This window comes from Oncorhynchus tshawytscha, linkage group LG12, assembly GCF_018296145.1.
Source record: "Oncorhynchus tshawytscha isolate Ot180627B linkage group LG12, Otsh_v2.0, whole genome shotgun sequence".
Classification (NCBI taxonomy): domain Eukaryota; kingdom Metazoa; phylum Chordata; class Actinopteri; order Salmoniformes; family Salmonidae; genus Oncorhynchus; species Oncorhynchus tshawytscha.
In genome coordinates this window covers 16,752,116-16,776,852 of record NC_056440.1, presented here as the reverse complement: position 1 = coordinate 16,776,852, position 24,737 = coordinate 16,752,116, and the positions used below count along the sequence as shown (strand labels likewise).

General features: G+C 41.9%; 1 protein-coding gene across 1 annotated transcript; it reads left to right on the top strand.

Moving 5' to 3' along the window:
• The first annotated feature begins 838 nt into the window (after window positions 1-838).
• On the top strand, window positions 839-22,301 carry rnf122 (ring finger protein 122). The gene is made up of 5 exons (XM_024438258.2): window positions 839-1,222; window positions 9,856-10,012; window positions 17,763-17,850; window positions 18,531-18,613; window positions 19,627-22,301. The coding sequence occupies exons 1-5, from the start codon at window positions 1,198-1,200 to the stop codon at window positions 19,739-19,741; spliced, it is 468 nt and encodes a 155-aa protein (XP_024294026.1). The 5' UTR covers window positions 839-1,197; the 3' UTR covers window positions 19,742-22,301.
• The last annotated feature ends 2,436 nt before the right edge of the window (window positions 22,302-24,737 follow it).

Genomic DNA, 24,737 nt, shown 5'->3' with positions numbered 1-24,737 from the left:
AGCTACAGACAACGAACACAGTTGCATTTTATCAATGGTCATTTGAATACACAGAAATACCGTGACAAGATCCCGAGGCACATTTTTTAAGGAATCTGTGACTAACAGATGCATATCTGTTTTCCCAGTCATGTGAAATTAATAGATCAGGGCCTTTTGAATTGATTTAAATTGCCTGATTTCCTTATATGAACTGTAACTAAAGTAACATCTTTGAAATTGTTGCAGGCTGCGTTAATATTTTTGTTCAGTATAATAACATCGTATGCGAGCCTACGACCGACCAATCCATCCAGTCTTAGATCTCTCTTCATGTAGTGTTGTAGTGTATCTAGTCGTAATGTGTGTTTTGACCTATATTTTTTATTATCCCCGCCCCAAGCCCCCGTCCCCTTTTGCCTTTTTATAGGCTGACATTGTAAAAAATAATTTGTTCTTAACTGACTTGCCTAGTTAAATAAAACAAATAAAAAATCCACCCGCGCCGTAACAACACAAGGAACGTGGTCAGCAACGGGTCGTCACTAGTTACCACAGCCACAAACACAAACCCCGCCTATTTCCATAATATGTCTTCTTAAAATTAGATTTGAATCCTAACCATATCATTTACCCTAACCTTAAATACACTGCTAACCTTATGCCGAATCCTAACCTTAAATGAAGACCAAAAAGCACATTTTTGTTTTCATTATTTTTTTAAACAACATAACCAATCTTGACTTTATGGCTGTGCTATCTAGTGGAAACATTCCAAGTGGGGCCAGGACAGGTAGCGATTGGACCATCTGGATGTCTATCGGGGGGGGTCAGTTATATACAGATGCTGGGTCAGTTATATACAGTCATTGGTTTGAAGCAGCTTGCGAATATATCCAATTATTGAAGGGTAAATCAGTGGTAGCCTATATAATTGAACTGTGGAAGGCTGGAATTTATTTTCGAAGTTAGCAACGACACCAGTATCTTGAAGATGAACCGCCGCGTAAATTATCGCTCCATTTTGCCTTTACGCCAAGAACTTTACTGATAGGCTACATTTAGCGCCATACGGTGTTTTTATTGGATATATGCTATATTTTCTATTTTGGGCTGGATATCGAATCATACGGTGATTTGAATACAGCCAACTGCAGGATCAACCGTTTGTTGATAAACACGAATCCTTTCTCATACAAGACCACCTCCGGTGCATTGATGCACCCGTTTCAGTGGTTTAACGGTGAGCGTTAATTTTTCTCTGATGTTGACCGAAATTGTATGTGTTAAATGCGAAGGACTATTCGACTCTTATTTCAAGGGTTATTGGACTATAAAATAAAAACAACTTAATTTATTATATTTGGTTGATATTTTTAATTTGGCAAGAATGAAGGAGATTAAATACATAAATATTTTTTTGCAATACAAGGTATGGTCGTTTTCTTTAATTGTATTAGCCTACAGTTGAATATATTTGTGCCACTATGGCTTTCAAGTGGGATTGGTTAAATTTAAATGGCAATATTGAAACTGGTAGTCTAGGCTATCAATCCATTATTTATTCACACAGTCATATTCTATTTATTCAGTGCTCTTGCTATCAACGTTTATTGACTATAGGGGATCCACTCAAACTGGGCTTGACCTGTATTGCTATTTCAATAATTCATCCCTTCATTATTTGTCATGTAATCTCATTGCTTTCTTATTGCTGCTTGATGTTCCTTGTTCATGATTCCTCTGCAACTTTCATGTAATCTCATTGATTCTCTTAGAAAGAGCTATGGTGAACTTCAAAGTGGTGTGGTTGGAGAATGAAGGTGTTTAGAATTCACATTTCTTCATTCTCTTAATGGTCCAGTGTTTGGCTAGTTTGAGTATTTGTACTTTCTTTTTTTTAACATTTATTTTGCAGCACACTAATTTTTGAATTTATAAACTATGAATATAGATTGGAGTGCACATGTTATTCTGAGATATCTTGGGCTGAATATCATGCCTAGATCTATAAAATATATGCAGCCACGGTTTGACAAAAATGGACGTTTGGAAGATGTTTAAAACTAAAATGAACACGTTTCTGATATTAAAGGCTCCATCAGGCTGCAGACCAAGACAATGTATGCCAGACCGCTTGGCCTCCTCTGAATGTCATGCCAAACACTCCTCACAATATCAGTGTTGTTTCCCATGGCCTTGACATAACCTTTCGTGACATTTAGTGATGATTGAATTTGAGGAGGAGAATCTCCACACTCCGCCAATACCAGGATCTATTACTATATCTTTAGGTCACAATACAGAGGTGATTTGTATTCCTGGAGAGTTACTGTATATCTCTATAGCCATAATAACATGACAATGACAAAGGAGCTGGAAGTGGAACCAGACTGGCAACCAGGCAAGTATATCCTCATTCTGTAGGTCAGGAGATTGGAATTTCATGCAACTACAGGAGGCCTACAAAATGTTACCTGCTGTGGCCAGGAACGATAGGATACAGAAAAAACATATGCTAGTAAATTGGCTGATACCACATTACATGTATCTACTAGTATTCGGCATCACTAAATGCCATCTATGGCAGTATACAGCTGGTTTTGAAATCCTAACATGCTCCCCGAATTAGAATACTTCTGATCGGAGGATTTTTAAGAGCAGGTGCAGAGGGTGGACCTTCAGCAACCCTCATGGCTGGGCTAGATAAGTGGTTGTTTCTAGTGTCTTACATGTACTGTACACAGACTGATCTGCGTGTGGTTCTCATCTTTTCTTTTTCTTGAAAGCACAGATGAATGCTTGTGCTCATGTGAGCTGATTAATATTTGATTGAAGCTCTGTCTGTAAAAGGAGGCAGCAGTAAAAGCCTTGTGTGAGTGTAGTCCTCAAACCTCTCCTTAAATCTGCAAAAGTCATTTCAACCCACTACCCAAGCCTTTACCTTTTGTGAAAATGTTAATGGCTCATTGAGAAATCAGCTCTGTTCTAGAATGAGAACATTCGTGCCACAGTTTTAGATTTACAATGTTAGGAGCAGTTCTGGACTGAGAATGTTAGAGCAGGGGAACGGTTTTAGAATGAGACTGTCAGAACAGGAGAACAGTTCTAGATTCAGAATATATAACAGCAGGAGAACAGTTATGCATTCAGAATGTTAAAGCAGGGTTTTCTATGCATCATCTGGCTCTGGTGCCATGGCAACGGGGGTCCCTCTGGAGAGTGCCAATATAGGTCATTGGTCATGGGGGCTCCTCTCACAGTCAGTTAGCTAGTGCACACACACACACACACACACACACACACAGAGACATTCATGTACGACCCACATTTGAGTCTGAGTGCAGAGGCATTACAGGTGATATGTTTCATCAACTGTGAACAGATATGAATACACAGACAAGGACTCTCTTTTGACTTCTCTCTCTCAATGAGACTGAAGAGCTTTCTCTTTCTTTACCTCTTTCTCTCTTTACTTTAGCCCCCCCCTCCTCATGAAACAACCTCTGTTACACACACACACAGAGGGCCATGTCTAATAGACGTCCCCTTAACAGAGGAATAAGATTGTTGGGTGAGTCACCTTGTGTGTGTTCAGAACTAGACCAACATATAATTATCTTTATCCAGTTTACCACTGTTCTCTATGATTCTCCACTCTCCTTTTGACATGTCCAGATATGATGAGAATGCTATAACCACACAGAAACAGTGTCACGACACCAACCAAAAACAAAGAGACAATCAACCTGGTCTCATTCAAGACAGTAACCCTAATCCACCTAGAGTTCAGCTGTAGAGGAGTGTGTAGCTGGTGTGCGTGTGTGTGTCACTGGCATATTGCACGAAAAACATTGATGACAGTAAATCTCAGTGAGATAAAAATAATGGTGTTCCAAAATGCCATCTAGACACCGTTTCCCTGGAGCACACAAAAAACGACACGTACCCCGGCCTAAACATCAGCGTCATAGGTAACTTCCACAAAGCTGTGAACGATCTGAGAGACAAGGCAAGAACGGCCTTCTATGCCATCAAAAGGAACATAAAATTCAACATATCAATTAGGATCTGGCAAAAAATACTTGAATCAGTTATAGAACCCATTGCCATTTATGGTTGTGAGGTTTGGGGTCCACTCACCAACCAAGAATTCACAAAATGGGACAAACACCAAATTGAGACTGCATGCAGAATTCTGCAAAAATATCCTCTCTGTACAACGTAAAACACCAAGTAATGCATGCAGAGCAGAATTCGGCATATGATCAAAATGCAGAAAAGAGCCATTAAATTCTACAACCACCTAAAATGAAGCGATTCCCAAACCTTCCATAACAAAGCCATCACCTACAGATGAACCTGGAGAAGAGTCCCCTAAGCAAGCAGGACATGGGGCTCTGTTCACAAACACAAACAGACCCCACAGAACCCCAGGACAACAACACAATTAGACCCAACCAAATCATGAGAAAACAAAAAGATCATTACTTGACACATTGGAAAGAATTAACAAAAAAACATAGCAAACTAGAATGCTATTTGGCCTAAACAGAGACTGCACTGTGGCAGAATACCTGACCACTGTGACTGGCCCAAACTTAAGGAAAGCTTTGACTATGTTCAGACTCAGTGAGCATAGTCTTGCTATTGAGAAAGACCTTAGGCAGCCCTGGCAATCAAGAGATGACAGGCTATGTGCACACTGCCCATAAAATGAGGTGGAAACTGAGCTGCACTTCCTAATATCATGCCAAATGCATGACCATATTACAGACTCATACAGTGCCTTGCGAAAGTATTCGGCCCCCTTGAACTTTGCGACCTTTTGCCACATTTCAGGCTTCAAACATAAAGATATAAAACTGTATTTTTTTGTGAAGAATCAACAACAAGTGGGACATAATCATGAAGTGGAACGACATTTATTGGATATTTCAAAAAAATTTAACACATCAAAAACTGAAAAATTGGGCGTGCAAAATTATTCAGCCCCTTTACTTTCAGTGCAGCAAACTCTCTCCAGAAGTTCAGTGAGGATCTCTGAATGATACAATATTGACCTAAATGACTAATGATGATAAATACAATCCACCTGTGTGTAATCAAGTCTCCGTATAAATGAACCTGCACTGTGATAGTCTCAGAGGTGCGTTAAAAGCGCAGAGAGCATCATGAAGAACAAGGAACACATCAGGCAGGTCCGAGATACTGTTGTGAAGAAGTTTAAAGCCGGATTTGGATACAAAAAGATTTCCCAAGCTTTAAACATCCCAAGGAGCACTGTGCAAGCGATAATATTGAAATGGAAGGAGTATCAGACCACTGCAAATCTACCAAGACCTGGCCGTCCCTCTAAACTTTCAGCTCATACAAGGAGAAGACTGATCAGAGATGCAGCCAAGAGGCCCATGATCACTCTGGATGAACTGCAGAGATCTACAGCTGAGGTGGGAGACCCTGTCCATAGGACAACAATCAGTCGTATATTGCACAAATCTGGCCTTTATGGAAGAGTGGCAAGAAGAAAGCCATTTCTTAAAGATATCCATAAAAAGTGTAGTTTAAAGTTTGCCACAAGCCACATGGGAGACACACCAAACATGTGAAAGAAGGTGCTCTGGTCAGATGAAACCAAAATTGAACTTTTTGGCAACAATGCAAAACGTTATGTTTGGCGTAAAAGCAACACAGCCCATCACCCTGAACACACCATCCCCACTGTCAAACATGGTGGTGGCAGCATCATGGTTTGGGCCTGCTTTTCTTCAGCAGGGACAGGGAAGATGGTTAAAATTGATGGGAAGATGGATAGAGCCAAATACAGGACCATTCTGGAAGAAAACCTGATGGAGTCTGCAAAAGACCTGAGACTGGGACGGAGATTTGTCTTCCAACAAGACAATGATCCAAAACATAAAGCAAAATCTACAATGGAATGGTTCAAAAATAAACATATCCAGGTGTTAGAATGGCAAAGTCAAAGTCCAGACCTGAATCCAATCGAGAATCTGTGGAAAGAACTGAAAACTGCTGTTCACAAATGCTCTCCATCCAACCTCACTGAGCTCGAGCTGTTTTGCAAGGAGGAATGGGAAAAAATTTCAGTCTCTCGATGTGTAAAACTGATAGAGACATACCCCAAGCGACTTACAGCTGTAATCGCAGCAAAAGGTGGCGCTACAAAGTATTAACTTAAGGGGGCTGAATAATTTTGCACGCCCAATTTTTCAGTTTTTGATTTGTTAAAAAAGTTTGAAATATCCAATAAATGTCGTTCCACTTCATGATTGTGTCCCACTTGTTGTTGATTCTTCACAAAAAAATACAGTTTTATATCTTTATGTTTGAAGCCTGAAATGTGGCAAAAGGTCGCAAAGTTCAAGGGGGCCGAATACTTTCGCAAGGCACTGTATTTCCCTCAGATTACAGATCCACAATTAATTAAACAACAAATCCAATTTTGATAGACTCTCATATCTATTGGGTGAAACACCACAGTGTGCCATCACAGCAGCAATATTTGTGACCGGTTGCCACAAGAGAAGAACAAACACTATTGTCAATACAACCCATATTTATGTTTATATATTTTCCCTTTTGTACTTTAACTATTTGCACATTATATGATATTTGAAATATATTTTATTTTTTGGGAACTTTTGTGAGTGTAATGTTTACTGTTCATTTTTATTGTTTATTTCACATTAGTTTTTTTATCTACTTCACTTGCTTTGGCAATGTTAACATATGTTTACCATGCCAATAAAGCCTCTTAAATTGAATTGAGAGAGAGAGCGCTTACTTTGTTTTCTTTCGTTGGTGAGTTATTATAAATACATCAGAGGTCAATGAATTAACAGTCTGTCTCATGGAACAAAATCTCTGATTTAATTAAAATGCCACCAAAAACTTTCTGTGAATTGAAATGGCTCTAGTTCAAACTTGCAGTAGGGTTCATTTGACCTGGCTCACACAAAGACCTCTCTGTCAGCCTACCCGTGTCTCATTAATTCTCCACGGTCAGCCTTCCTCTCTCCCCCACAGTTCCTCTCCCTGTCCCGGTTCTATCTCCCCCCCTGACCTTAAACTGATCATCGACCGACTTGAATGCTTCAGTGATAATGTGGTCTAATAGACACACACATACTGCACACACAGATGGGCTACAGACAACACACCCACGTGGGCGGACAAACCTTCTCTGCGTGGATTTCATTGGTGAATATATGTGCATAAAAATAGAATCAAATGATCTCCTAGTTCTATTTCTATGTAGATGCGTGTCTTTGATGTGTAAGTAGCAATTTAGGGGGAACGGCCAGAGTAGTCCCTCAACCCTGCCGTTAACGGGCAAGCACACTACATCCTGAAACAGAAAGGTCTTGGCAGAAGCATTAGTACACTTCTCTGTCCTATTCAACAAGTCATGTCCACCAGCCTTGGAATTGGACATTTTCTTTGTCTCCTTGGCCTGTTCTTCTGAGTTGATTTAATTTAAATGCAGTTGACCAACACCTTTCAGGACCTTGTATGTTTTATTGGAGTATTCCCTTGTTTGTCTTTCTCAATCAAGGCTTCCTGCAGACATCAAGTCATTTTTCCCAAACAATGCTGCCAAATAGAGGACTCAATATTGTCCTGAGAAATGTAAACCACTTTAAATTGATACGAAGTAAAGGCCCTGATGTGTAAAACAGTTAGACTTTTCTCTGTGTTTGATGAAAGAGTGTGTTTGTGGATATTTTGGGAAGGCGTAGAAACATCAAAAGCTACATGACGTCATTCATGTCTTCCAAGACATTGTGCATTATTTATAAATCAGTTAGTCAGATCTTATCTATATTCTCCTATTAATATGGTTTATTTTATTGCAAAACAAGAAAGGAATTTAAATTAATTGAACAGCTTAAATTGCTTTGTCAACAATGCCATTATGTCTTATTTTCTCTGTTTTATCAAACAATTAGTTCTGTTGTAAGTCTTAGAAATCAGGATATGCCTTGTATGATGTCGACTAGTTGCCTAGATACCGTTGTGTACCATTGTCTTGGAGCAGAGATGGAGCCATGTTCTTTCATGGAGCGTAGACGCCATGTTCTTTAATAGAATGGAGATAGCATGGTCTTTCATGGAGCGTAGACGCCATGTTCTTTAATAGAATGGAGATGGCATGGTCTTTCATGGAGCGTAGACGCCATGTTCTTTAATAGAATGGAGATAGCATGGTCTTTCATGGAGCGTAGACGCCATGTTCTTTAATAGAATGGAGATGGCATGGTCTTTCATGGAGCGTAGACGCCATGTTCTTTAATAGAATGGAGATGGCATGGTCTTTCATGGAGCGTAGACGCCATGTTCTTTAATAGAATGGAGATGGCATGGTCTTTCATGGAGCGTAGACGCCATGTTCTTTAATAGAATGGAGATGGCATGGTCTTTCATGGAGGTAGACGCCATGTTCTTTAATAGAATGGAGATGGCATGGTCTTTCATGGAGCGTAGACGCCATGTTCTTTAATAGAATGGAGATGGCATGGTCTTTCATGGAGCGTAGACGCCATGTTCTTTAATAGAATGGAGATGGCATGGTCTTTCATGGAGCGTAGACGCCATGTTCTTTAATAGAATGGAGATGGCATGGTCTTTCATGGAGCGTAGACGCCATGTTCTTTAATAGAATGGAGATGGCATGGTCTTTCATGGAGCGTAGACGCCATGTTCTTTAATAGAATGGAGATGGCATGGTCTTTCATGGAGCGTAGACGCCATGTTCTTTAATAGAATGGAGATGGCATGGTCTTTCATGGAGCGTAGACGCCATGTTCTTTAATAGAATGGAGATGGCATGGTCTTTCATGGAGCGTAGACGCCATGTTCTTTAATAGAATGGAGATGGCATGGTCTTTCATGGAGCGTAGACGCCATGTTCTTTAATAGAATGGAGATGGCATGGTCTTTCATGGAGCGTAGACGCCATGTTCTTTAATAGAATGGAGATGGCATGGTCTTTCATGGATAGACGCCATGTTCTTTAATAGAATGGAGATGGCATGGTCTTTCATGGAGCGTAGACGCCATGTTCTTTAATAGAATGGAGATAGCATGGTCTTTCATGGAGCGTAGACGCCATGTTCTTTAATAGAATGGAGATAGCATGGTCTTTCATGGAGCGTAGACGCCATGTTCTTTAATAGAATGGAGATAGCATGGTCTTTCATGGAGCGTAGACGCCATGTTCTTTAATAGAATGGAGATAGCATGGTCTTTCATGGAGCGTAGACGCCATGTTCTTTAATAGAATGGAGATAGCATGGTCTTTCATGGAGCGTAGACGCCATGTTCTTTAATAGAATGGAGATAGCATGGTCTTTCATGGAGCGTAGACGCCATGGTCTTTGTACTTTCTTTGAGAGAGAGTGAGGTATAGACAAAGGTGTGTGTGTGTGTGGTCTGTGTGTGCGTGCTTACGTCTGTATCAGAGGTGGACACAGCTACAGCACTGGCAACCCTGACCCTTAGCTGTGATGGCAGTGTGTGTGTGTTAGTGTGTGTCTATAGTCTAAACCCTATATTTATTACCTTTTAACATGCCTCTGTGCTCTCAAAATTGTACTTGTTGCCTCTGCACGATGCCTCTTAATTCTCAGCACTTTGAGGGTGCTGAATGTGTCAGATTATAACTGTGTGCTTCATCCCTCTAGGGTGTTTATTTGTTTCTAACACGGTACACTGTGCATGTGTACTTATCATCTTTGGAGGATGCCTCTTTAACACTATTCTTGTCCCAATGGTGTTTCTATGGTCATAACACTACACTTGTCCCCTGTGTAGGGTGCTACTATGTTCTAAACACTTTTCTCGTCCCCTGTGTAGGGTGCTTCTGTGGTCTGGGACTGGTCTACTCCAACAAGTCGTGCACCATGCCTCCCATCACCTTCCAGGACCTGCCCCTCAACATCTACATGATCATCTTCGGAACAGGCATCTTCATCTTCATCCTCAGCCTCATCTTCTGCTGTTACTTCATCAGGTGAACTTTGTACAGAGTGGAATAGAATAGTGGGTCAGAGAGCCTGTTGGCTGCAGGGTAAGAGACATCCACACAGACATGCTGTCAGAGCGGTCCACATGCTCACCTCTGTGATACCTTTTCCTGTTAAGAGAGAGAGAGCTGACATTTCCTTCTGTTGACAATGAACTCTCTGATAAGCTGAGTGGACAACTGTGAGGAAATGAGGCGGCAGGAAGCTGCCTGCCACAGTGTGAGGACAGACTTCACTGGAACTAGGGGAGTGGGGTTCAACGTAACACCCTTTGGAACACCAAAACCCGATGTATATTCAAATCAAGTCAAATTTTATTTCTCACATACACATGGTTAGCAGATGTTAATGCGAGTGTAGCGAAATGCTTGTGCTTCTAGTTCCGACAATGCAGTAATAACCAACGAGTAATCTAACCTAACAATTTCACAACAACTGTACATGTGACTTAAGTGTGTAGTGGTATTGTATTTTCTGTATTGTTATATGGTGGTAGGCTAAAGTATACAGTGCCAGTCAAAGGTTTGGACACACCTCCTCATTCAAGGTTTTTCTTCTTTATTTGTACTATTTTCTACATTGTAGAATAATAGTGAAGACATCAAAACTATGAAATAACACATATGGAATCACGTAGTATTAAACAAATCAAAATATAAACTCAGCTAAAGAAAGAAACATCCCTTTTTCAGGACCCTGTCTTTCAAAGATAATTCATAAAAATCCAAATGACTTCACAGATCTTCATTGTAAAGGGTTTAAACACTGTTTCCCATGCTTGTTCAATTAACCATAAACAATTAATGAACGTGCACCTATGGAACGGTCATTAAGACACTAACAGTTTACAGACGGAAGGAAATTAAGGTCACAGTTATGAAAACATCAGACACTAAAGAGGCCTTTCTACTGACTCTGAAAAACAGCAAAAAAAAGATGCCCAGGGACCCTGCTCATCTGCGTGAACGTGCCTTACACATGCTGCAAGGAGGCATGAGGAATGCAGAAATAATTGCAATGTCTGTACTGTGAGACGCCTAAGACAGCGCCACAGGGAGACAGGACCGACAGCTGATCATCCTCGCAGTGGCATACCACGTGTAACAACACCTGCACAGGATCGGTACATCTGAACATCACACCTGCGGGACAGATACAGGATGACAACAACTGCCCGAGTTACACCAGGAACGCACAATCCCTCCATCAGTGCTCAGACTGTCCTCAATAGGCTGAGAGAGGCTGGACTGAGGGCTTGTAGGACTGTTGTAAGGCAGGTCCTCACCAGACATCACTGGCAACGTTGTTGCCTATGGGCACAAACCCACCGTCGCTGGACCAGACAGGACTGTCAAAAAAGTACTCTTCACTGTCGAGTCACGGTTTTGTCTCACCAGGGGTGATGGTCGGATTCGCGTTTATCGTTGAAGGAATGAGCATTACACAGAGGCCTGTACTCTGGAGCGGGATCGATTTGGAGGTGGAGGGTCCGTCGTGGTCTGGGGCGGTGTGTCACAGTATCATCGGACTGAGCTTGTTGTCATTGCAGGCAATCTCAACGTTGTGCGTTACAGGGAAGACCTCCTCCTCCCTCATGTGGTATCCTTCCTGCAGGCTCATCCTGACATCACCCTCCAGCATGACAATGCCACCAGCCATACTGCTCGTTCTTTGCGTGATGTCCTGCAAGACAGGAATGTCAGTGTTCTGCCATGGCCAGTGAAGAGCCCGCGTCTCAATCCCATTGAGCATTTCTGGGCCCTGTTGGATCGGAGGGTGAGGGCTAGGGCCATTCCCCCCAGAAATGTCTGGGAACTTGCAGGTGCCTTGGTGGAAGAGTGGGGTAACATCTCACAGCAAGAACTGGCAAATCTGGTGCAGTCCATGAGGAGGAGATGCACTGCAGTACTTAATGCAGCTGGTGGCCACACCAGATACTGACTGTTACATTTGATTTTGATTCCCCTTTGTTCAGGGACACATTGTTCAATTTCTGTTAAGCACATGTATGTGGAACTTGTTCAGTTGATGTCTCATTTGAATCTTGTTATGTTCATACAAATATCTACACATGTTAAGTTTGCTGAAAATAAACGTAGTTGACAGTGAAAGGATGTTTATTTTTTTGCTGAGTTTATTTTATATTTGAGATTCTTCAAAGTAGCCAAACTTTGCCTTGATGACACGCTGTTGGCATTCTCTCAACCAGCTTCATGAGCTAGTCTCCTGGAATGCATTTGTTAAAAGTTAATTTGTGAAATTTCTTTACTTCTTAAAGTGTTTGAGCCAATCAGTTGTGTTGTGACAAAGTATGGGTGGTATACAAAGGATAGCCCTATATGGTAAAAGACCAAGTCCATATTATGGCAAGAACAGCTCAAATTAGCAAAGAAAAATGGCAGTCCATGATTGACTGACCTTCTTGTCTTAAAGTAATCTGGAAAATGTCAAGAACTTTGAAAGTTTCTTCAAGTGCAGTCGCAAAAACCATCAAGCACTATGATGAAACTGGCTCTCACAAGGACTGCCACAGGAAAGGAAGACCCAGAGTTACCTCTGCTACAGAGGATAAGTTTATTAGAGTTACCAGTCTCAGAAATTGCAGTCAAAATAAATCTTCACAGAGTTCATGTAACTACACATCTCAACATCAACTGTTCATTAGAGACTGCATGAACTTGGCCTTCATGGTCCAATTGCTGCAACAACAAAAAAACGACTAAAGGACACCAGTAAGAAGAATCTTGCTTCGGCCAAGAAACACAATGAACATTAGACCGATGGAAAACTGTCCTTTGGTCTAATCTGTCCAAATTCTAGGTTTTTGGTTCCAACCGCTGTGTCTTTCTGAGATGCAGGTGAATGGATGATCTCTGCATGTGTAGTTCCCACTGTGAAGCATGGAGGAGGAGGTGTGATGGTGTGGAGGTGCTTTGCTGGGGACACTGTCCATGATTTATTTAGAATTCAAGGCACACATAACCAGCATGGCTACCACAGCATTCTGCAGCGATACGCCATCCCATCTGGTTTGCGCTTACTGGGACTGTCATGTGTTTTTCAACAGGACAATGGCCCAAAACACCTCCAGGCTGTGTAAGGGCTTTTTGACCAAGAAGGAGAGTGATGGAGTGCTGCATCAGATGACCTGGTCTCCACAATCACCCAACCTCAACCCAATTGAGATGGTTTGGGATGAGTTGGACCGCAGAGTGAAGGAAAAGCAGACAAGAAGTGCTCAGCATACAGTTGAAGTCGGGAAGTTTACATACACCTTAGCCAACTACATTTAAACTCAGTTTTTCACAATTCCTGACATTTAATCTCAGTAAACATTTCCTGTCTTAGGTCAGTTAGGATTACCACTTTATTTTAAGAATGTGAAATGTCAGAACAATAGTAGAGAAATTATTTATTTCAGCTTTTATTTCTTTCATCACATTTCCAGTGGGTCAGAAGTATACATTCACTCAATTCGTATTTGGTAGCATTGCCTTTAAATTGTTTAGCTTGGTCAAATGTTTTGGGTAGCCTTCCACAAACTTCCCACAATAAGTTGGATGAATTTTGGCCCATTCCTCCTGACAGAGCTGGTGAAACTGAGTCAGGTTTGTAGGCCTCCTTGCTCGCACATGCTTTTTCAGTTTTGCCCACAAATCTTCTATGGGATTGAGGTCAGGACTTCAGTGATGGCCACTCCAATACCTTGACTTTGTTGTCCTTAAGCCATTTTGCTACAACTTTGGAAGTTTGCTTGGGGTAATTGTCCATTTGGAAGACCCATTTGCGACCAAGCTTTAACTTCCTGACTGATGTCTTGAGATGTTGCTTCAATATATCCACATAATTCCCCTTCCTCATGAAGCCCTCTATTTTGTGAAGTGCACCAGTCCCTCCTGCAGCAAATCACCCCCACAACATGATTCTGCCACCCCCCTGCTCCACAGTTGGGATGGTGTTCTTCGACTTGCAGGCCTCCCCCTTTTTCCTCCAAACACAACGATGGTCATTATGGCCAACCAGTTCTATTTTTGTTTCATCAGACCAGAGGATATTTCTCCAAAAAGTACGATCTTTGTCCCCATGTGCAGTTGCAAACCGTAGTCTGTCTTTTTTATGGCGGTTTTGGAGCAGTAGCTTCTTCCTTGCTGAGCGGCCTTTCAGGTTATGGCGACATAGGACTCGTTTTACTGTGGATATAGATACTTTTGTACCGGTTTCCTCCAGCATCTTCACAAGGTCCTTTGCTGTTGTTCTGGGATTGATTTGCAGTTTTCACACCAAAGTACGTTCGTCTTTAGGAGACAGAACGCGTCTCCTTCCTAAGCGGTATGACGGCTGCGTGGTCCCATTGTGTTTAAACTTGCGTACTATTGTTTGTACAGATGAAAGTGGTACCTTCAGGCGTTTGGAAATTCCTCCCAAGGATGAACCAGACTTGTGGAGGTCTACAATTATTACATTTTTTCCCCCCATGATGTCAAGCAAAGAGGCACTGAGTTTGAAGTTAGGCATTGAAATACATCCACAGGTACATCTCCAATTGACTCAAATCATGTCAATTAGCCTATCACAAGCTTCTAAAGCCATGACATCATTTTCTGGAATTTTCCAAGCTGTTTAAAGGCACAGTCAACTTAGTGTATGTAAACTTTTGACCCACTGGAATTATGATACAGTGAAATAATCTGTCTGTAAACAATTGTTGGAAAAATGACTTGTGTCATGCACAAAGTAGATGTCCTAACCGACTTGCCAAAACTATAGTTTGTTAACAAGAAATGTATGGAGTGGTTGAAAAATAAGTTTTAATGACTCCAACCTAAGTTTAGGTTCTGACTTCAACTGTATGTGGGAACTCCTTCAAGACTGTTGGAAAAGCATTCCAGTTGAAGCCAAGAGTGTGCAAAGCTGTCATCAAGGCAAAGGGTGGCTACTTTGAAGATTTTCAAAGCAAAACATTTTGGGGATTTGTTTAACACTTTTTGGTTACTACATGATTCCATATGTGTTATTTCGTAGTTTTGATGTCTTCACTATTATTCTACAATGTACAAAATAGTCAAAATAAAGAAACCCTGGAATGAGTAGATGTGTCAACTTTTGACTGGTACTGTTGTATTCCCGCTCAATACACAATGACAGTTGCTGCTGTTAGTGTTGGGTTGGAACATAAGCCTTAGTGAAAGAGAAAGAAAAGGAAAGAAATGCATTCTCCACAGTGTCATCTGGCAATGATACCTGTCATCCAGGCTGAGGGTCCATTGTAATAAGCTGGGGTTCATTTAACAACAAAACAAAATAGCTCTGACTGGAAGAATCTAGGAGAAATCATATAAACCGCTTCCAGACTAATCTCAGATAGACATGGTTTTCATTTCACTTTGTGTATTTTGTGTATGGTTGTAAATCATTTGTTGTTCTATATTCATCAGAGTAGAAAGCGAGGGAGAGAGGGTAGTCAATAGAGAAGTGGGGATATTGTCATTGTTCTGACAACTTGGTTCATATTTTTTGAGCAAGTGTGAACGATGGACTGTTTAATTAACTGCCATTTTTGAATATGAACTCCTAAGACTGCAGACAGGGTATATGATTCTCTGTATGGCCAAGTAAATATTTACCTGTAGATAATGAATCACATTGTCAAAGCCAAATTGTTACACACACATAATGAGTGCACTGCGCTTCCCAGGCCCCTAAATAATTTTCCAACTCAAACAATGGAGAGCAGATCTCTATCACTTCGCTAACTGTATCTCTTATGTTTTGGGGTCCTTTAATCTGCCCCAAAATGACAGGACATTTATATGTAGCCCAGCCAAGCACTATAGTTGTTGTTTTGACCAATTTAGTGTTGTTGATGACTGATAACATTGCACCATGTAGAACAATGTGAGGATATTTGCTTTATATACATGGTGTTTTCCCAGGCCTTAAAGAATGTAGTGAACTGGGTAGACACGTGCACACGGTACAGTGAAATGGCTGCTTGCTAACTCCTCAACAACGGAGTACAATAACAATATCAATCAAGAAAAACATTCCAAATACAGAAGTAAAAAAGTAACAAGTAGAAAGAAAATGTACACCAGTGGCAGTCGGTGCTGTTTAAGATGAGGGAGGAGGATTATTTTTTTTACGAGCGTGGCCTTATTTCTGTTACAGCATATTGGATGACTGTCATTCATATTCCATTCACCCAGTTCACTGTAACATCGATAGCTTTAGGCTTCTACATGATACTCAAATTTTCCCTGTACCCATCATGAGGTTGCTACAACCTAGCCTATGACTGAACGTTTACAAAGTAGGTGCACAGGTCGAGAGAAATTTGAGTAATCAAGGTAAGAGACATCGACACATTCAATACCGCGTTGAACACTCTTGCCTGCATCTAGCTGATCTAGGGTGTAATCATTAGTCCAACAGTTGCAAATGTGAGTTTCTATTGGACAAATTCAGGTATGTTTATCCCCGTTTCGTTCCATTTGCTTCCATTTAAGAAATGTTTTTCGCCTGTCTGTGACCAGGCGAAAAAACACTTTCCAAGCCAAACCTTCATGTCATGACTGCTAACCACTACACACAGCCTACATCATTGTCATAGTCAACATAGCTACTGGAACTAACACATTGGTAAACCAGCTACAATCATGCAGTACAGTCAGCAAGCAGTTTACACTGGCAGGCCACAGTGGCAATAAATACCTTGACTTGGAGAAGATCCAGTGTCGGATAGCTATAGCCAGCTAGCATAGCTAGCATCTTTGTTTGAGCCAGGTGTTTGAGTAGCCTAAACTAGCTAGCTAAATTGTGAAAGTAAAAAAATAAAAACACAACCAAATATACTGTAACTATCTTTTTTCTTTCTCTCGCTTCTTTTTAATTTTGGAAGAAACTTTTAAACAATTTTCTTTCCCTCTTTTTGAGTCAACTACTCACCATATTTTATTCACTGCAGTGCTAGCTATCTGCAGTTTATGCTTTCAGTACTAGATAAATTATCTGATCTATTGATTGGTCGGACAACATGTTAGTTCATGCTGCAAGTGCTCTGATAGGTTGGAGGAGGTCTTCCGGAAGTTGTCATAATTACTCTGTAAGTCTATGGAAGGGGATGAGAACCATGAGAATGAGAGTGGCGCAATGAACTAACATGTTATCCACCCGTGTTGTCCTAGGTTTGTATTGAAGTCAGTGTACCCAGAGGAGGACAGAAGATAGCTGTCCTCCTGTTACACCATGGTGCTACCCCACAGAGTGCTGCTGAGGCTACTGTAGACAGTGCAAAACAGTGTGTTTTAATCAATTATTCGGTGACGTGAATATTTTTAGTATAATTTTATATAAAAAGTCAACTTAAACAATATATATATATATATTGTTTCACTATTTTTATGAAATTCACTGTGGAGGATGGTCCAACCCTACCTTCTCTGATGTACATAATATATCATTCAGTATGATTGATTTATCAAAATGAACGCTGATTTATACAAGTAAAGTCAAGGTTACATTCACTGATACCCGTACCACCGTTTGATACAAACAATTGTAAATCATTTTCTACTGAAGGTGTACTACCTTCACTGCTCTGACCAATATAAGCACAGAGATTGATTTGATTTCTGGATTGCTTGAGGGACTGGGACTGCTTGCAAAAACACACTCTTACCAATGACATACAGTAGGTCATCTCTAATGGTTGTACTTTGTGTGTTTGTTCACCTACAGTAAACTAAGACACCAAGCCCAGAGCGATAGGTTTGGCTACAGAGAGGTGGTTTTAAAAGGAGATCCTAAGAAGTTGAATCTCCATGGGGTAAGAATAAAATCTACTTTTACATTACTGATTGTGAATAGTTACAATGTCTGTCAGTCTTAGTAACAATACTAGTGGGACATAATAAAACATATCTGATGCCACCTCAACCTCGCCTCTGTCTGTCTCTCTGTCTCTCTCTCTGTCTCTCTCTCTCTCTGTCTCTCTCTCTGTCTCTCTGTCTGTCTCTCTCTCTCTCTCTCTCTCTCTCTCTGTGTCTCTGTCTCTATGTCTATGTGTCTCTGTCTCTCTGTCTCTGTCTCTGTCTCTCTCTCTCTCTCTGTCTCTCTCTCTCTCTCTGTCTCTCTCTCTCTCTCTCTCTGTCTCTCTCTGTCTCTGTCTCTCTCTCTCTGTCTGTCTCTATGTGTCTCTGTCTCTCTCTCTCTGTCACTCTCTGTCTCTCTGTCTCTGTCTCTCTGTCTCTCTGTGTCTGTCTCTCTGTGTCTCTCTCTCTGTCTGTCTGTCTCTCTGTCTGTCTGTCTCTCTGTGTCTCTGTCTGTCTCTCTCTCTGTCTCTCTGTGTCTCTGTCTCTCTCTCTCTTTCTCTCTGCCTCAATCTTTCCCTTCTTTTGCCTCCTCTTTCTTCCCATTGCGCCACTCTCTTTCTCTTGTTCTCTCTCTTGCTCCCTCAACATATCCTTCCCTGTGTCTCCTCTGGTCGTGTCTCTGTCACTCTTACAGCAGACGTGTGCTGTTTGCCTGGAAGACTTCAAAGTCAAAGATGAGCTAGGAGTGTTGCCATGCCAACATGCCTTTCACAGGAAGTGAGTACCATATTAGGAGGAAGGAGGTCACTGCCATTCATTTCAGTCAGCACACAGTTTTTGAATGGAGAGATTTGTCACTGACATACCCACAGTTATGAAATGTTTCCAGGTCACAGGAAGACAATACTTGTCTGACTAGAGAGGCACCTCTTGGTGAACACTGAATCCCATTTGAAGCCCTTTAATGTGCAACATTGTTTTTCTTTTTTTAGATTCTATCTCTTACTCTGGAATTCCCTTTGTGATGATCCGTTGCTACCTTTGTGATGTCATCAATTAGACATAATTGGACTTAATATTACAGATGTTTCCTTTGTGATAATAATAATAATTTTGGAGGGTACTTATATTTGCCCCGCCTTATATTTGCCCCGCCAAAAAAAGTGCATATCACAACTCCACATCCTTGGAGAGTGGGGTCAGGGCCAGGTTAGGAACTGCCAGATGCATCATAATAACTGCCAGAAGTAAAGCCAAATTTGAAATGTAATATTTTTTTGTTGTCATTTAGCCACTCTTATCCAGAGCAATTAGGGTTAAGTGCCTTGCTTAAGGGCACATTGACAGATTTTTCACCTAGTCAGTTTGGAGATTCGAACCGGCTACCTTTCGGTTACTTAACCACTATGCTACCTGCATTGAATACATGGAGCAGGTTGGGAAAAAATCGCATTAAAATACAATTTAAATGTATTTTTGGAAGGGCTATGGTCAGCATTCATGAAATACATTAAATATATACAACAGACGGTATTGGGGAGCAATTTCATAGTATGCTTAGCTCTGTATGTTCCTAGGGGCCAGGGTCTGCCATCATTTTTCTCCTTGTCGGCTTATGGATTCAAACTAGCAACTTTCCGGTTACTGGCCTGAGTAACGCTCCAATTGCTAGGCTGTTACTCTAAATGTCAACAATTACACTGAATTTTACAGATGTATCCTTTGTGATGTCAAAAATTACAGTTACTTGGAATGTTTAGCAAATTATACAATTTCTGTGTGTTTCTTAGGTGTCTGGTGAAATGGCTGGAGGTGCGCTGTGTGTGCCCCATGTGCAACAAAACCATTGCAGGACCCCCAGAACAGCGCAACAGCATAGGAACACTACTGGACGAACTGGTGTAACCTAACAACAAGCACGGCGTGGGCACTGTGAGCTGGTGTAACCTAGCAACCAACAGAAAGTGAACGCTATTGTCTGGTGTATCCTAGAAACCGCCCACAGATGACTGTGAAATGGTGTAACCTAGCTACCACCTGGAGAGGACTGTGAGAGCTGCTGTTACCTAGCAACCAACACAGAGCTGCATACATGAGTCTACACCACACACCACAGACAGTCTCCAGCTACCCACACTTCACCCTGTCACTCTTTCTCTTTGTCTCTGACTGTCTCACTCTTTTTCTCTCACTAGCCTTCTCTGTCCTTTCTGTCACGCTCTCTATTTCTGTCTTTCTTCTGTTGTCTCTTTGATCTCTCTCTATCTCTCTGACACTCATTTTATCACCTTCTCTCTTTTCCTCTCTTTCTGTCTTTTACTTCCTCAGAGGTGTGTTCTAGTTCCAAAGTCAGCAAGAGGGAAGAGCTCCAGACAGTTGGAGAGTGTAGGAGCAGGCAGTTGATTTGAATGTGTAAAGTCAAGAGTGGAACTATAAGAACCATGGTGTTGAGAAAATACAAAGTGATGTTCTATGGGCATGTGTGTGTTGTGTGTGTGTTGTCGCACAGAGGAGTCTGTTTGGGTTTGTCACTTGTTGTATTTCTTTTTTTGTTGATAACATGTTTGTTTTATATTATTGTACATGGACCAAGGCAATGTGAGTGACGTGCATCACCCTCTCACCACAACATTTTTGTTCTTGGCTGAAAGGTGTTTGTTTTTGATGTATTGCACTCTGACACTCTGTGTTTTATATACCTCCTGCCAACCAATGTGTGTATCGCACTGCACAGGTGGTTTAGTGAAACATGCTCACATGCTTTATAACCTTGCCTGACACCTGAAGACTCGTTTTAGCTCCCAACATTATTGCCCATGCTGAAATGTGGAGACAGCCTGAATTTGATACCTAGCCTGAATTTGATACCTAGCCAATCACATTGATAGATTGAGGTATCTAAGAACTCAAAGGCAATGCACCTGCTGTTTTCTGTCGTATTACTGGTGCAGTATACCTGTGACATTACTTTTATAAAGCAAAGGGTTCTTCGTAAGTTACAGTAGTTTAGAGGTTCAATGTTGTGTGATTATATCTCAAGAACAACTCCATCTGATGGAATACAGCATATGTAATTTTTCTCAGTTTGCAATTCTCTCCCTCTTTGAAGAATATGCTTTCACATTTTTTTACGTGATGTTTAATGGCTCCTTTAATGGCTCCAGTCGAACACATACCAAGTAAGCACTGCTTAAATTGAGCACTACTCCTCCCTATGCAACTGGGTCCTGGACTTCCTGACTGGCCGCCCCCAGGTGGAGAAGGTGGGCAACATTACCTCCTCGACACTGACTCTCAACACGGGCCCAAGGGTGCGTCCTCAGTCCCCTCCTGTATTCCCTGTATACCAACGACTGCATGGCCTCAGACAGTTCCAACTCCATCATCAAGTGTACTGACGACATGACAGTAGTAGGCCTGATCAACAACAACGACCCCTACAAGGAGGAGGTATGCACGCTGACGGCATGGTGCCAGATTAACAACCCCTCCCTCGACGTTACCGAAAGAAAGAAGCTGATTGTGGACTTCAGGAGGAACCAGGCTGTCCTCATCACTGGGGCTGCCGTGGAGACAGTCAATAACTTAAAATTCCTTGGCATTCACATCTCAGAGAAGCTGAAATGATCTAACCACATGGACAAAGTAGAGAAGAAGGCACTACAGCAACTCTTCAACCTCAGGATGCTGAGGAAATTCAGCCTGTCCTCGAGGGCCCTCACAGTGTTCTACAGGAGCACCATCGAGAGCATATTGTTGGGCTGCATCACAGCCTGGTACGACAACTCCACCGCCGCAGACCGCAAGGCTCTTCAGAGGGTGTACATGCAGCCAAATGCACCATGGGGTGCACACTGCCCTACAGGACACCTACAACACCAGGTGTCGCAGGAAGTCAAGAAGATCATCAGGGACCCCAGACACCAAACCATGACCTGTTCTCCCTGCGTCAATCACTCAGACATGGCAGTACAGAAGCATCATGGCAAAAACTGAAAGACTGGCCAATAGTTTCTGCCCTCAGACCATCAGGCTGCTGAATAGCCACCACTAGTCAGCTACCAGCCCCCCACCCCACCCAAACAGACTTTTATTCTGCCCCCTCACCAATGGCATTTTATCACTGTTGCTGTTGTTAATATGTATATTTTAAATTGTATTAAAATGTTGATTGTTTTATTGTGCACAATGGTCATGCTGCTGCTCCCCCTATGGTCATTCCACCCCAGCCCCTCAACAGTCTTTACTCTACCTCCACCCCAATGGACATTTATTTATTCCTCACTGCTACACTTATTATGTTGTGTGTATATAGTGCTATTTATACTGTTGTTATTTCTATTTCATTATTTTATTTCAAAAGTCCTGCATGTTAATGCTCAAAGACTTTCACTGTACCCTGCAATCCCACCTGCAAACCCACCTACAACCCTGTACATGTAACTATTAAACACCCTGAATCTGATTCTCTACCACTCCCCTGGTCTCTGTGTTTTATCTGTAGTGGAGAAATTCAGAAAGTATTCAGACCCCTATCCCTTTTTTCACATTTTGTTACGTTACAGCCTTATTCTAAAATGGATTAAATTACATTCTTACTCATCAATCTACACACAATGCCCCATAATGACAAAGTGAAAAGTTTTTATTTTATTTTAGCAAATGTATTAAAAATAAGAAACAGAGGTGAATCCAGGCCCTTCAGTGCCTAGCTCCACTTCTATTCCCCAGGCGCTCTCTTTTGATGACTTTTGTAACCGTAAAAGCCTTGGTTTCATGCATGTTAACATTAGAAGCCTCCTCCCTAAGTTTGTTTTATTCACTGCTTTAGCACACTCTGCCAACCCAGATGTTCTAGCCGTGTCTGGATCCTGGCTTAGGAAGACCACCAAAAATTCTGAAAATTTCATCCCTAACTACAACATTTTCAGACAAGATAGAACTGCCAAAGGGGGCGGTGTTGCAATCTACTGCAAATATAGCCAGCAGAGTTCTGTCCTACTATCCAGGTCTGTACCCAAACAATTTGAACTTCTACTTTCAAAAATCCACCTTTCTAAAAACAAGTCTCTCACCGTTGCCTTCTGCTACAGACCACCCTCTGCCCCCAGCTGTGCTCTGGACACCATATGTGAACTGATTGCCTCCCATCTATCTCCAGAGCTCGTGCTGCTAGGCGACCTAAACTGGAACATGCTTAACACCCCAGCCATCCTACAATCTAAGCTTGATGAAACACTTCAGCGAGCAGGCCTTTCTAATCAACCTGGCCGGGGTATCCTGGAAGGATATTGATCTCATCCCGTCAGTAGAGGATGCCTGTTTTTTATTTTTAAATGCCTTCCTCTCCATCTTAAATAAGCATGCCCCATTCAAGAACAGATATAGCCCTTGGTTCTCTCCAGACCCGACTGCCCTTAACCAACACAAAAACATCCTATGGCATTCTGCGTTAGCATAGAACAGCCCCCGTGATATGCAACTTTTCAGGGAAGCTAGAAACCAATATACACAGGCAGTTAGAAAAGCGAAGGCTAGCTTTTTCAAGCAGGAATTTGTTTCCTGCAACACAAACTCAAAAAAGTTCTGGGACACTGTAAAGTCCATGGAAAATAAGAACACCTCCTCCCAGCTGCCCACTGCACTGAGGCTAGGAAACACTGTCACCACTGATAAATCCACTATAATTGAGAAGTTCAATAAGCATTTTTCTACAGCTGGCCATGCTTGGCTGGCTACCCCTACCCCAGTCAACAGCACTGCACCCCCCACAGCAACTCGCCCAAGCCTTCCCCATTTCTCCTTCTCCCATACTAGTCAGCAAAATCAGGACCCCTACAAATCAGCCGGGCTAGACAATCTGGACCCTTTCTTTCTAAAAAATGATCTGCCGAAATTGTTGCCACCCCTATTACTAGCCTGTTCAACCTCTCTTTTGTGTCGGCCATCCCCCTCTTCAAAGGGGGGGACATTCTTGACCCAAACTGCTACAGACCTATATCTATCCTACCCTGCCTTTCTAAGGTCTTCGAAAGCCAAGTCAACAAACAGATTACCGACCATTTCGAATCCCACCATACCTTCTCCGCTATGCAATCTGGTTTCAGAGCTGGTCATGGGTGCACCTCAGCTACGCTCAAGGTCCTAAACGATACCTTAACTGCCATCGATAAGAAACAATACTGTGCAGCCGTATTCATTTACCTGACCAAGGCTTTCGACTCTGTCAATCACCACATCCTCATCGGCAGACTCTACAGCCTTGGTTTCTCAAATGATTGCCTCGCCTGGTTCACCAACTATTTCTCTGATAGAGTTCAGTGTGTCAAATTGGAGGGCCTGTTGTCCGGGCCTCTGGCAGTCTCTATGGGGGTGCCACAGGGTTCAATTCTTGGACCGACTCTCTTCTCTGTATACATCAATGATGTCACTCTTGATGCTGGTGAGTCTCTGATCCACCTCTACGCAGACGACACCATTCTGTATACTTCTGTCCCTTCTTTGGACACTGAGTTAACAACCCTCCAGACGAGCTTCAATGCCATACAACTCTCCTTCTGTGGCCTCCAATTACTCTTAAATACAAGTAAAACTAAATGCATGCACTTCAACCGATCGCTGCCTGCACCTGCCCGCCTGTCCAACATCACTACTCTGGACGGCTCTGACTTAGAATATGTGGACAACTACAAATACCTAGGTGTCTGGTTAGACTGTAAACTCTCCTTTCAGACGCACATCAAACATCTCCAATCCAAAGTTAAATCTAGAATTGGCTTCCTATTTCGCAACAAAGCGTCCTTCACTCATGCTGCCAAACATACCCTTGTAAAACTGACCATCCTACCAATGCTCGACTTCGGCGATGTCATTTACAAAATAGCCTCCAATACCCTACTCA

Excerpts from the sequence above, each read along its gene's own strand:
- rnf122 (XM_024438258.2), top strand. The coding sequence starts at position 1,198 with ATGCACCCGTTTCAGTGGTTTAACG. Across the intron at positions 17,851-18,530 it reads AGAAGTTGAATCTCCATGGG|CAGACGTGTGCTGTTTGCCT; the intron begins GTAAGAATAAAA and ends TCACTCTTACAG. Across the intron at positions 18,614-19,626 it reads CAACATGCCTTTCACAGGAA|GTGTCTGGTGAAATGGCTGG; the intron begins GTGAGTACCATA and ends TGTGTTTCTTAG.